We start from the raw sequence: 13,592 nt of genomic DNA, 5'->3' as shown, positions 1-13,592 counted from the left end.
GTGCAAAGCTGTGCTTGCTAGAAACATGCTTACTGTGTTTTTGCATTCTGCTCAAAATGAGCTAAAATCGTCACTACTGAAACAGTAGCTACTGAAACATCTGGTAAAGTTTGGGAAGTGTTATTATTGTTTTGTAGTGACAAAATGGGAAGTTCAATGATTAGTTTTAATAATAATAAAAAAAAAAATATTCTAAGTCTAAATTCTAAAACCAGTTAAAAGACAAAATGTGTTTTTAACTCTGATCCAATTTGAATGATCCATATAGAAATAGTAATCAGTCGGTCATGTTATGAGAAAAAAAACAAATGAAAAATTATTAAAGGAGAATTATTTGAAAATTGAATGTACAAGTGTATAGATAACTTATCTGCTCTGAATTAACCATCTTTGCACCAACGTGCAAGTATATATACACAATATATATATATTTAAATCGAGGAACTAACCTTCCTCATCTACAGCCAGAACTGTGGCTCCTCGACTCAAGAGCACCTCCACCACAGTGGCCAGGCCATTTCGCGCCGCAATATGAAGAGGCCTTGTGTTAGGGAGAGACATGAATGAGACAAAGGAACAGGAAATAAGTACAAGTGGACAAACCAATAGCAGGAAATGCTAAAATTATTTATAAAGCATTTACGGAGCCTCACATTTGCAGAGCATTATTTGTTGCATTGATGAGGGAAGGGTCATCAATCTCAGCCAGAATCAGCAGGGCACACATCTCATGACTCTGCAATATTAAAGAAAAAGTACCATCACCACTCACTTCCCTGGATAAGTGCTACATCTAGATGATGGGCTAGTGATGTAATACACTTCCAGTGCGTATATCCATGTCACATTTACACATAATGTCTTTTGACTTCGTACTTATAAATACAAAAAAAAAAGAAGTATTTGTTCATTGATAAATATTTTAAAAAATTAATAAGTTTAAAAAAAAAAAAAAAAAAGTCCTTATTCAACAGAATAAACATATAATGTATATAAAGCACACTCTGTTTTGAAAGTGAGCCAATAAGAAATGGTGTTCGGTATAAGCATTTGGAGTCGAGCAGGAGGTGCAGTGCTCCTCCTACTGGATAGAGCTCAAATATTTCCACAGTGTTCAAATTACAACAATGGAGAATAATAAAATGAGAAATAGACTAAATGTCTTAACCTTTTATTCCAGATGAAGTGATGATTGTAGTGGGATTATTTTTATAAAACACTGTCTGACTGAGTGATAACTGAAGTATATGAACTTCTCTACTAGGTAAGCTGAAAGAGGAAGTTATTGACTGTATCACTAGTTTAAAGCAAAGGTTTTTAAATGGAATGCAATTGAGGCCATTTGCAATACAATTTCGGTCTCAGCGAGCTGTATAATTCTGTAAATAATCTGTTAAATAAAAGAATATTAACCCTGAAAACTAATATATCGGACTACATCCCCAATCAGAAAAGTTAAGTACAATCTGAGTGTGTGGGTGTGCGTTGCGTCATAGTAAAGGTTTATAACGTTCACCATGGCAGGAGCAGAGGAATTGTGCATTTTGAACCTTAAAAGATGGCAGTAGGACGGGCGTCCAGTTTATGGGCCTCAGAACACAATGTCTTCCTCTCGCCCTTCTTTGATAAGCACATGTGAAGTATGTTTTCCTGAATCTGACATCATTTTAAAGTAATTAAAAACACAAGCGCTGTGATGCAAGTAATTTTTAATCGGATTACTTGTGTGCATGTCAACAGAGATTTTCATCAGATTGCTGAGGAAAGTGCATATAAACACCTCAGTCTTAATTAACAATCGGAATGTATTCAATCAGATTAGCAAAAATCTTTGCATGTAAACATCATTGAAAACAAGCTCATTTCAGAGAGTTTGAAAAGGCAAGATCTTAATGCCTCCTTACTCTGCTACACGCCAAGTGTAGTGCTGTATTGTTGTTGATGTCCAGCAGTGACAGGTCTGCTTTGGCCTGATGCAGCAAGATCTCTGCAAAACAGACAGAAGCATGAGACTACTGACTAACGTTGTGGACGTGCCATATAAATGAACTCAAATTAACAAAATAAAACAGAAACCACATACCAACAGCAGAGGTCTGCCCATTCTCAGCAGCCACCATCAGTGCTGATCGTCCTGAATAATCAACAGAGTTTACCTCAGAGCCCCAGACCAAAGCCAACTGCAACCCAGAAACCTTCTCTGCATGAGCAGCTGCATGCAATGGAGTCCTTCAGACAAAGTACAGAGATACAGAATCAACAATTCTGATCACTATGCTACGAGACAAAATTATTTTGGTCAAACATGAGAAGCTGCTGAGTGCTTACATGCATGTACCACAGGTCTGTATTTGTAATGTAATGATATACACACATACAACACAAACCTGAATACATTTTTCATGACAAAACATTGATATTACTAAAGTGAAACATTTAAAGAGTGGAACTGTATAATCATCAGGAATTAAAAGGTTAGATAGAGTGCTTTAGGTACTCTGTATAAGCAATTACTACAATCATTAAAAAGATGGTTCTTCAAGGGTTCTTTAGTAAAAAAAAAAATGGTTCTATATAGAACCATGAACATAAAGAACCCTTTGCATGATAACAGAGTTCTCTGCATTGTGAAAGGGTTCTTCAGACTGACTGAGAATGTGGTTATATACAGAATCCTTTTTGAAAGCGGAAAAGTGTTCTTTATAGCAACAAAAAGAGTTCCACTACTGGTACAAGCAAAAGAACCCTTTTTTGGTACTATATGGAACCATTTTTGCTAAAGTGTATCTGTATCATTTAAGGGGTTCGAAAGGGAAAAAGCAGCATCCATGCATCCCTACTGAAAAAAATAATAAAACTTCTGTTTTGTACAGACAAGAGATACCCACCTTCCTTTGACATCTCTGAGGTTTATAATCTCGGTGCCCATCGTTTCCACCAGCAGCTCAGCAGCAGCATCATGGCCAGTCATTCTATAAGAGATAAATCTGCTTGCTCTGTCCACATTTTAAAAAAAAATTTTCTATACTGTTGCTAAATGGAGAATACTTACAGTGCACAGTGCAGTGGAGTGAAGGGATTTCCTTCCTGGATACTTAACAGTTTATGTTCAAGTAAAACTTCCAAACAGTCCTTGTGCCCTAAATATATGATAAATGTAACCAGGAATACAGAAAAGGAAACAGTTAAAATAATTAAAAAGACTTTGTTTTTATATATTGTATAGTTCTGTTTTTTTAAGCTGCAGGACTACCATGTTACAAACATTATACACATCTATCTGCAGCAAAATTAAATATAATTTGAAAACACTGATTCTAAACATTCTAAAACAGTCAAACTTTTGAAAGTCCTCACCATGGTAGGCTGCCCAGTGAGCAGGTGTGTAGCTACTGTAATCCAGTAGAGAGTCCAGAGGGTCTGACTGGACGGCTGCCTGTAGCAGGAGTCGCAGTAGCTCTGCGTGGCCACGGGAGGCGGCCAAGTGCAGAGGACTCCTGCCACGCACATCCCTGCAGAGCGCAGAAGCTCCATGTTCCAGCAGAGCTGACACGCAGTCCTCACTGCTCGTCACCGCCTGCAGGTATGGGGGAGAAAGTGGACAGTACAGAATCAGATGACAGGAGAGAGTAAGAGAGAAAGACATGCTCATATCAAACTAGTCAAATTCAGTACTTCAACACTATTTTCAGACTTTTTTGTATCAGGTAATATGCAAGTTAGCACCCAAGTACTCTGCTCTACCCTGATGGATCTTTTTACTTTACTACTTTTATTAATATTACACAGTACTGTAAGAGACAGCAACCACACTTGCAATAAGGACTCTTATTATTTCTTTAGTTTTGTATGGATTTTAAAAGTTAAAGGGGAATGTCATTCAATTTTTAAAACATTTGTGAAGACGTAAACAAAGCAATTCAGACATCTGGTTTCTATCACCACCACTGTGAACAATTATGACTGCTTTTCTCTAGAACTGAGCATTTCACACAAGACCACTCTGAATGACTTGTTGACATCTTAACCATTTAAGAGGAAATATAAAGCAGAAATGTGAGTCAATTAGCTTGTTTGTTTTACAATGAACCAATTTACATCAAACCATTTTGAATTCTTAACCACTGAGCTATAAAATTCTATTTTAAGAATGAATTTTCTCAATTTAGCTGGAAAGAACTCATTTTACCAAAAATGTTCAAATAACCATGAGTGCACTGACCGCTCTGTGAAGTGCAGTGCAGCTCCATTTGTCCCCTGTATCAGGCTTACTCCCTCTCTCAAGAAGCATGTGGACACAATCCACGTGACTGCCCTGAGTGGCCAACATTAGTGGAGTCCTAGGAAACAGCAATTTTAAGCAAGCAAAAACTTACAATACTAACCCTTATCCTTATTATCATCATCATCTTATTAACCACAAAGTTCTTGCAACACTCAAAAGGACAACAGACAGGACAATACAATGTATTGCATATACATGCTAAACATCTCTGAAGCCCAAAAAGACAAAAAATGCTTAAGACTATGCCAGTAACGCACTTCTTGTTGAAAGACAAATACATTTTTCTTTTACTCACCTTTTCCCCTGAGGTTCATTTGATGTTTGTGTGAATTTTTGTACCAATAATAGTCATAATTATTACATGTGGCCATCTAATTAAATAATTAATTAATTAATTAGTTATATGGCCATTTTCCAACCTCACAGCAGGCTGTTTTTGTTACTGCTCTGATCTGACTGGCTGCCCTGTTTGGTGCCTCATTCAAAAAGCAGGCCAAATCACTGCTTACAACTTCAGTCTTATTGGGAGGAGCTAAACTGTTGCAGACTGAGAAGGCAGAAACAAGTAAATACTTTGGTTTTGTAGCATCCCAAAAACAACATATTTAAAACGGGACTGGGTGGACTGCATGAACTGGAGAGTGAATTGCATGTTTTGAAACTTGAAACTCCCTCAAACTCTTATTTTAAAATAAATCAAGCAAAAATCTTTTTTTTCATGATATAGACCCTTTAACATAGCAAAAAAAAATTAATTGTGAATAAACAATATGAAAATTACAAGTAATCAAATCAATTTAAATGGGGTTTATTAGATGTATACTACTTGCTGGACACGAACAAGTTATTTAACCTGGTCAATCCAACAGTAAACCCTCTCACTTTAGTGTGTCTAATCTATGAAACAAGATTATTAATTAACTGAGTAATTATTATGATTAGATTATTATTAACTGGATCCCATGCAGAGGATTGCACTTACTGTCCCTGTACATCTGCGAGGTCGATAAGGTCAGCTTTCTCAGCTCGGCTCATCAACATATACAAGCAGTCTGTTTGGCCACTGGCAGCTAAACAACAGAGAAAAACAAAGTTTAAGCATGTCAATAAGAAACTGGTAAGAGTCGTATCACATTGGTGGTGATAGGAACCCGATGTCAGAAGAGTTTAATGTCCCCATAAGCTTCCTTCCAGAAAGTTATTAAACAAAATGGTTATACCCAAGCTGCCTGTTATCTGCATCATGATGGCAAAATAGTTCCCAAAGAAAACTTTGTATCAATTTTACCACACTTTGACCCCAATGACTGCTATTTGTAATTATATGTAATATTTCTGGTCATAAAGCTCTCAATGTAGTTACACCAGTTCACAGAAATCAACTAACTCAAATTCCAATAAAATTCAAAGTTGCTCTTCATCTTGGTTATAAACAGTACTATTTTCACATAATAACCTTTTTGTATACTGTTTGGCAAACTGAAGACCACTAAAGAAATTCAAATAGGAAAAATGTAAAACTTCTCCCATCACGTAACGTGGCTCTCTTTTCACATTTCAATGTTATCTGGCCAGTAAAAATGCATACTGTATCTGTGGAATCTGTGGAGTCACATAAATGACATAATTAACATTCAAAATGCTGAATTTGCCAAAAGGTTATGACTTTGCATGTATGCGAGTTGGGTTTTTGATGTTGCTTCAGCATCTAATGTGCAGTCATCCTTACTTCCAGGCTTCACACACAAACTTACCTGCTACATGAAGTGGGGTCCACTTGCGTCTGCGCTCCTTCAGAACGCAGGAGGCTCCATGAGCTAGAAGCACCTCCACACAGGACGCATGGCCTCTTAGGGCAGCCAGGTAAAGCGCTGTTCGGCCACCACTGTCCCGCACATCCAGACTCACCAGCGTCTCCGACAGCACCCGCAGGGCTTCACAGTGACCATTATACGCCTGAGAGAGAGAGATCAATAACGTAAATGATTTCAGGACCATTCACATTCCATTTGAATCCTTTGTTCTTGGCAAATGTGCTGAACAATCTTCATCAAAACAGAGGGAGAACAAGAAATAAGCTAACTTGCTAACCATATACAGTAAAAAAACACTACTGGTTGAGGACACAAATCAGCGTGTCAAAGTTGACCTCGCTTCAAAAATTTGCCTCAAAAGTCTGATGCAAAATTGCTCATCTCAGCAAATTCCACTGAAATTTCTATAATTTCACTCTCAAAAATTTGCTGGTACATGCAAGTGTGACTGGGCCCTCATGCCAATAACAACCAATGAGCTAATAGTTTAAAAAGAAGAAACAATTCTAACATCATCTATAAAAGTTTTCTTTAGGTTTATAGAGTCATGATCATTTTTATTTATTTATTTTTAATCTACTGAGATATTTTAAATAGACACTTACAGCTAAGTGCAAAGGGCTTACAGGAAAACTGCTTTCCACATCTCCCAAACAGTTGAAAGACATTTCTAAGAGCTATAAGAGAAGGAAAAAAACAACAGAAGAAAAGAAAAAAAAAAAACACATCAGGCCGTCAGATTAATGATTCAGTTCAGATAAAATGAAGTAGTAAAGCAAATATAAACATCACACATACTGTATACTGAGCTGGGTGCTGATGTACCGGTCATTTCATTTTGTAAACAATATTTTCCCGATGAATATGCACATGTACTCATCACACTACCTGCTATCTAGGTCTCCCCTACAGAACCTCTAAGGTCCGAGATGCAGCCAGTCCTCGTTTTTTTTTTTTCACACTGATTTTTTTCATCTCATGCTACTTGCATATCCTTAATGCAATGCTTCCAAATCAATTTTAGATAATGTTCCACATGCACCCCAGATGCAGTCAATCAACCAAAATGTTTGGTGACTTTTTTTAGTTTAGTACTGGAGCTACAAGGCTAACGTTGCTAGCAAATACATCCCTGAAAACATCTCTCAAACCGCATTCAGGCTTCATTAAGGTGGCACAGATTTGGCAATGTATTTTAGGACACAGTGAGCTATAAAATGAATAAAACTTCAGTGTAGCTGAACGCTGTGGGCAGCTACTTTAGACATTAGGTCTTGTGATGCATGTCACAAGGGTGTCAGAGTTCAGCACAACAACCCCATTGTCTACAGTGACTGCCTGTAGTGTTCAGCTGCACCACATGTGTCAAGCTCGAGTCCGAAACACTGCAGACTTCAGCACACTACCTCATTAAACACACCTGATTCAGGTCATAAACTAATTAGCAAGGCCTTTGTGAACTGAATTCAGAGTGTTAGATGTGGGTAAACACTAATCTGTACATCATTTTAGCCAAAGGTCCCTAGTTTGATATGCCTTAGTTACACTAAAGTTTTTGTTTGTTTTTAGAGCTCAAAATAAGTCATTCTCTGTGCCAAATCAGATCAACAAGTCTGAACCACCTTGATGAAGAATGAGATGTGCTTTGAGCAGCTTGAGAGAAGTTTTGGTGATAAATTTACTGAAAAGAATTGTGTTTATCAGCTACTTTAGCCTTGTAAAACCACATTTAAACGAAAGAAGCAAGATGAAGATAATCTTGGCTGACTGACTGCATTACACCTTTGCCAAATCAATTAAAGGCAAGATTTCTGTGCAGGACCTACTGAATGTGCATATATCTACTAACATAAATGTAAACCCACCAGTTCCAGGTTCTGCTTGTTGCCATAGGCAGCTGCATAGTGCACAGGACTGAATCCTTTGTTGTTGCGTAGACCTGGCTCAGCCCCGTTATCAAGCAGATACTCCAAACACCTGGACACAAAAACAGCAAATAAGTATGATCTTATTCTACATGGTTAGAAAAGCTTTTGAAAAGTGAAAACTAAGGCCTGTTTCACACATACTACCTCTGCCTGACATGAGCGATGCAGTGTACTGCCATAGCTCACATGTTTGTCATTCCTATACTGCATTTGCACTGTGCTGAAATTTCTAATGACAGCCATGAATTCAAGACATTATTTAGTGTTCTGTTTCATTTTCATTGACTTTTGTAGTTTTTTTTTTTCACTGTATATTGTATTGTGAAAAACAGGCTTAACACTTACAACAAAGCCTCTTTATCTCGCTCTTCACTCTGGTGGTTTCCAAAGTTGTAGCTGTCAACTCTGAAACAATAAAACTCATGAGAACCACACATCATTTCTCACTTAGTAACCTGTTAGACATCTCTACAATAGACACAAATGACTGGGCTTTTTCCCCTGAAGGCCTTGCAAATTCTGGGAGTTGTGACTTCTGTGTTTTGTTTTGTTAGCGGGTGTCACGACAGTCTTATTTATTTATATGTGCCAAACCAATCTGTGCAGAATGAAACTCGAGGCCTGCAGTATCTGAACATTGTGTGGATGATCATATTTGGGGTGGTGACAGTACTGTACCTGCGGAAGGTCTGAGAAGCAGCTGCATAGTGCAGAGGGCTGCACCCTTTCAGATCAAGTTCATTGACCTCAGCTCCAGCACTTATTAGGGCTACGGTGCACTGGTATGTACCATTCGCAGCTGCATAGTGCAGAGGAGCCCTAGAGAAAAAACAAAAAACAATGTGCATAAGTTGCAAACTGCCACACATCACTGATTAATTACAACTAGTGACAAACAGTATGAAAATCCAAAAAAGGAAGGCCACAAATAAAAAACATTGCACATAAAATATCCTTAATCATACTGACTGTAGCTACAATTCATAGCTACAGTATGTGTCATGGTCGACAACAGAGAACTTCCAGTTAGCCAAGACTTAATAATAATAATAATTTACACTATTCTTTAGTTAATTTTTGAGCTTTGTTTGTGTTCTGTCAAAGTTTTCATCATTTCAAAAACTGCTTGTACGTGTGGCACGGTGTGCTCGCAGGGACTTTCCTTCCTGCTTATATTGTTTTACTGTATTCTGCGTATCGCGTAGTGTTTTCAGGTGCCATCAAACCTATAATGGATGCTCTTGGGTGTTGTATCTCTTCTTGACACTTAACACGAACAGTGTGTAATGTTCCTCGAGAAACCATGTAACAGTTACATTTGGCTGATCATTTTTACCAGTGATCTGCTGCTGCTCAAACTGTTTGGACATGTCCATGCTGACCAGCACATGAGAGCAAAGGAACCACAAGCATTTTCGCCACTATTCCAAATTTTCATTACCATTTAAATCATTTGTAAAGTATAAAGCCCTATTGGACCTGGATCAATTTTACCTGTGGAGGTTCTGTCATTTCAGCGATTGCCACTGAAATTTGTGCTTTTAGCACCAAAATTGCTATTTAGCCACACAATGTGGTTTTATTGTTCGGAAATATGGTGCTGATTGATGTAGACAAACACTGATGTAGACAGCTGTGCAAAGATGTTTCAATTAGGCTTATAATTCTGATACTCCACTGTAGATAATTAATAAACAAACAAAAAAAAAAGTCACTTACCTTCCCAATTTATCCTTTTTTGTCAAGTCAGCACCACTGCTCAACAGCAAGTTAAGACATTCCACATTTCTGTCAAAATACAAGAAAAACTTCAATTTGTTCTCAACTTTTCTCACAAAGATACATATTTTTAAATAAGCTACATTATGTGTCCAAATATTTGTAGACACCCGCTCCACCAGGCATATTAACAGTGAGTCTCCCTTTGATGCAGTAACAGCCCCTACTCTTCTGAGAAGGCTTTACACAAGATGTACATTGCTGTGAGGGTCTGATTGCATTCAGCCACAAAAGCATTAGTGTGGTCAGGTACATTCTATTAATCAATGCTTTTCTTATGGAGATTATACAAGCTAAGCCAGTAATTAAAGTGCACATTAAAGTAGCTGGACTCAACAAAAGGGCTCCCTGGATACGTTTGGACACAGTGTATTAACACACAATCTAACAGAAAATGAAATCTAAGCCTGTCCTATAGACATACCCTCCAGAAGCGGCGGCGTGTAGGCAGGTCCTCCCCAGGCTATCTGGGGTGTTTATATCAAACCCAGCAGAGAGCACATGTTCATTACTCAAAGACGATACAATGCTGTACAGCTGACCTAGGATGTTAAAGAGTACACAAATAAATGATTAATGTTATGATGTGCAAGTTAAGCAACATAATCAACATAAAAACACTATGTAAAATCTGCACCTTCCCAAGGCAGAGTAAATGAATTGCTGAGGCGATGTCAAAGATTTCCCTACACCAACTTTCATTATTAAAGGATAAACAAAACAAAAACAAAAACAAAAAAACTTCAGCTTTGACTGCACTGACTTAAATATAAAAGAATCACTGCCCGCTCAGAAGAAAAAAGAAAGAAGCACCAGGTCAGGAGTTTTTCACACCCTCATAAAGAAGGTCCAGCTCAATGTTTAGGCCTCAAGGGACCTCAAAATCAACATCATACTGATGAAAATATGATGACAATAGTAGATAATTCACTCACATCCTTGGACGATGCATCCTTAACCAACTTTTGATTGAACTCTCTTTCGATTTTCTTTCAATTATCAGACACATTCGTTCAAAGAAGTGGTCCGAAGCACAACCCATTACAAAATTTTCTTCTGCACATTGTGCGTAATTACACGTTTCCACAAGAGGGGTCTCCAAATCCCCAAAACTTAGTAGTGTAGTGTAGTTTCAACTTGGTTTCTATGGCGTGCCACCACATAACATAACTTCACCTCATAGCAGCCTGCAGGTACATCTCCAATAATTAATTTTCAGTGCATTTCAGGTATGATTTACATTTTAGGCCACAACCTTCTCATAACTATCATAAAGCGATGTCTCAGACAGCAGGCAGTGCATTCATAACAATTTCATGTAATAATTTTCTGTGAGTACGGGGTACATGGCTCTTTGCTACTAGCCATTCAGGCCCTGTACAAACAAAGCAGGAGTTTGGTTCGCATGGCCGGCAGTAAGTCAGACTCGTTCCCAGTGAGAGTTGGACTCTGTCAGGGCTGCACTTTGTCACCAATTCTATTAATAATTTTTATGGATAGAATTTCTAGGCGCAGTCAGGGGATGGAGGGTGTCCAGTTTGGTGACCTCAGGGTCACATCGCTGCTGTTTGCAGATGATGTGGTCCTATTGGGTACATCAGGCAGTGAACCTCAGCTTTCGCTGGATCGGTTTGCAGCCGAGAATCAGTACCTCTAAATCCGAGACCATGGTTCTCAGGCGGAAAAGGGTGGAGAGCCCTCTCTGGGTCGGGGATAAGCTCTTGCCTCAAGTGGAGGAGTTTAAGTATCTCAGGGTCTTGTTCACGAGTGATGGTACAAGGGAGCGGGAGATTGACAGGCGGATTAGTGCTGGGTCAGCAGTGATGCGGGCTCTTTACCGGTCTGTTGTGGTAAAGAAAGAGCTGAGCCACAAGGCAAGGCTCTCGATTTACCAGTCAATCTACGTTCCCACCCTCACCTATGGTCATGAGCTTTAGGTAATGACCGAAAGAATAAGATCACGAATACAAGCGGCCGAAATGAGTTTCCTCCGCAGGGTGTCTGGACTCTCCCTTAGAGTTAGGGTGAGCAGTTCGGTCATCCGAGAGGGACTCGGAGTAGAGCCGCTGCTTCTTTACGTCAAGAGGAGCCAGTTGAGGTGGTAACCAGATGCCTCCTGGACGCCTCCCTCGTGAGGTGTCACAGGCAAGTCCACCAGGGAGGAGACCCCGGGGAAGACCCAGGACACTCTGGCGTGACTATATTGCCCAGCTGGCCTGGGAGCGCCTCGGAATCCCCCCCGAAGAGCTAGTGGAAGTGGCTGGGGAAAGGGAGGTCTGGGCCTCATTGCTTAAGATGCTGCCCCTGCGACCCGAACCCCGGAGAAGCGGAAGATGATGGATGGATGGAATTTTCTGTGAGGGAGCTTTTAGAAGTGGATGTCTGGTTCCTATCGCCACTATTGTGAACAATTCTGACTCAATAAGTTTCTTTAGAACAAAGCATTTCACACCAAACCACTCTGAATGGCATGCTAACATCTTAAACCATTTAATTATGCTAAAAATTGGTGGAGTTCACATTGAACTTGCAACAAAGTGACATAAATAGGAAAAGGTGGAGGGAAAAAAAAAAAAAGTGTTGACCTTGGTTGAAGCATGTGATTCTGTAAACTTCAACCAATGTAGATGTAACTAGCCTTAGAAAGCCCTAGAAAGTGATTCATTTAAAATGTTTTGGAATACTAACAAAAATCACTCTGCAATGACTTAGAAACAGTACTGCATTTCTATAATAACAGAAAAAGTAAAAGTAATCTAAAGTACTAAAAGTAATCTAAGGTAAACAAAGTCTACCTGAGGAGAGTAACTTTCGACAACAGTCTGAAAACCCGTAGAGCACCGCCAAGTGCAATGGAAACATCCCATGAATCCCTTGCCTGATGTGAGGAAGAAAAAGACACAGATGATCGTAAAAAATCTGGTTCAGTTTCTTGCAAAAGGGCATTAAGTGAAGAAAACTAAATCACTCCCAAAGACTATTTTTATAATCTCAACCATGGCAGTAAGTTATTACCCTGAGCAGACATCAACAAATCAGGTTTGTGTTTAACATATATGAAAAAGATTGAGCAGTACATACTGTACAACTGTTTTTGAAAATAAGGTGGTAAGGGGCAGACTATACACAGGATATGACTGGTCTTGCCCATATGGCCACATTTAGTAAGAAACTAGGTGTTTAAAGAAAGATTCAACATTAATAACTGCCTGATGTTCATTTGAGACAGCAGCGGTGAAAACCACCTGCTCAGTTGAATGAGCTAATGTTCAGCCACAGGGTACTTTTACAGTGAACAATGTACTTGATATTGTCTTCAATTCAAGAAATATATAGATGTGAGGGAAAAAAGTTTAGTTGCTAAATTATGCTAGAAGTGTAAACTAGACTTAGAGCAAAAAGCCACAGTAAAGAGTCCTCTGAAAAAGTAAAGCAGAAGTGCATAGATAGGAATGGTCTAGTTTACCTGGCTGTATCAGCACCGTTAGTCATCAGAGTGCTGATGAGCAGCTCGTGGCCATGCTTAGCAGCAATATGAAGAGGAGTATTGCCATATTTATCAACACAGTCTATCTCCCCACCTAAAACAGAAGAATGATATGAAGTAACAGATTTCCTGTGTGTGATATATAAGTAAGACGTTAAATTAACAGATTCTCAGAGTTTTTCTGAGCAACTCTTTAATGTAGATTATATTTGCAGTAATACTATGGAGTGACTTGCTAACTAATTTCAAAATTTATGAAAAGTCTTAAGCATTAGCAGATTACGCTATATACAAACATA

General features: G+C 38.7%; 1 protein-coding gene across 2 annotated transcripts in view; it reads right to left on the bottom strand.

Moving 5' to 3' along the window:
• Nucleotides 1-13,592, bottom strand: part of dgkab (diacylglycerol kinase, alpha b) — a 93,274-nt gene that overhangs the window by 59,863 nt on the left and 19,819 nt on the right. For both annotated transcript variants that reach the window (XM_017692733.2, XM_037532244.1), the window contains exons 10-27: nt 13,273-13,387; nt 12,602-12,684; nt 10,231-10,348; nt 9,747-9,815; nt 8,706-8,846; nt 8,373-8,432; nt 7,965-8,076; nt 6,705-6,776; nt 6,040-6,241; nt 5,268-5,355; nt 4,223-4,340; nt 3,358-3,577; nt 3,053-3,140; nt 2,889-2,972; nt 2,084-2,229; nt 1,905-1,987; nt 654-736; nt 450-541 (exon numbers count right to left, since the gene is read on the bottom strand). In XM_017692733.2, coding sequence (XP_017548222.1) covers nt 450-541; nt 654-736; nt 1,905-1,987; nt 2,084-2,229; nt 2,889-2,972; nt 3,053-3,140; nt 3,358-3,577; nt 4,223-4,340; nt 5,268-5,355; nt 6,040-6,241; nt 6,705-6,776; nt 7,965-8,076; nt 8,373-8,432; nt 8,706-8,846; nt 9,747-9,815; nt 10,231-10,348; nt 12,602-12,684; nt 13,273-13,387 — 1,974 coding nt within the window. The remainder of the gene's footprint in view (nt 1-449; nt 542-653; nt 737-1,904; nt 1,988-2,083; nt 2,230-2,888; nt 2,973-3,052; nt 3,141-3,357; nt 3,578-4,222; nt 4,341-5,267; nt 5,356-6,039; nt 6,242-6,704; nt 6,777-7,964; nt 8,077-8,372; nt 8,433-8,705; nt 8,847-9,746; nt 9,816-10,230; nt 10,349-12,601; nt 12,685-13,272; nt 13,388-13,592) is intronic.

This window comes from Pygocentrus nattereri, chromosome 21 (assembly GCF_015220715.1).
Source record: "Pygocentrus nattereri isolate fPygNat1 chromosome 21, fPygNat1.pri, whole genome shotgun sequence".
Taxonomy (NCBI): Eukaryota; Metazoa; Chordata; class Actinopteri; order Characiformes; family Serrasalmidae; genus Pygocentrus; species Pygocentrus nattereri.
This window is presented reverse-complemented; position numbering and strand designations above follow the sequence as displayed.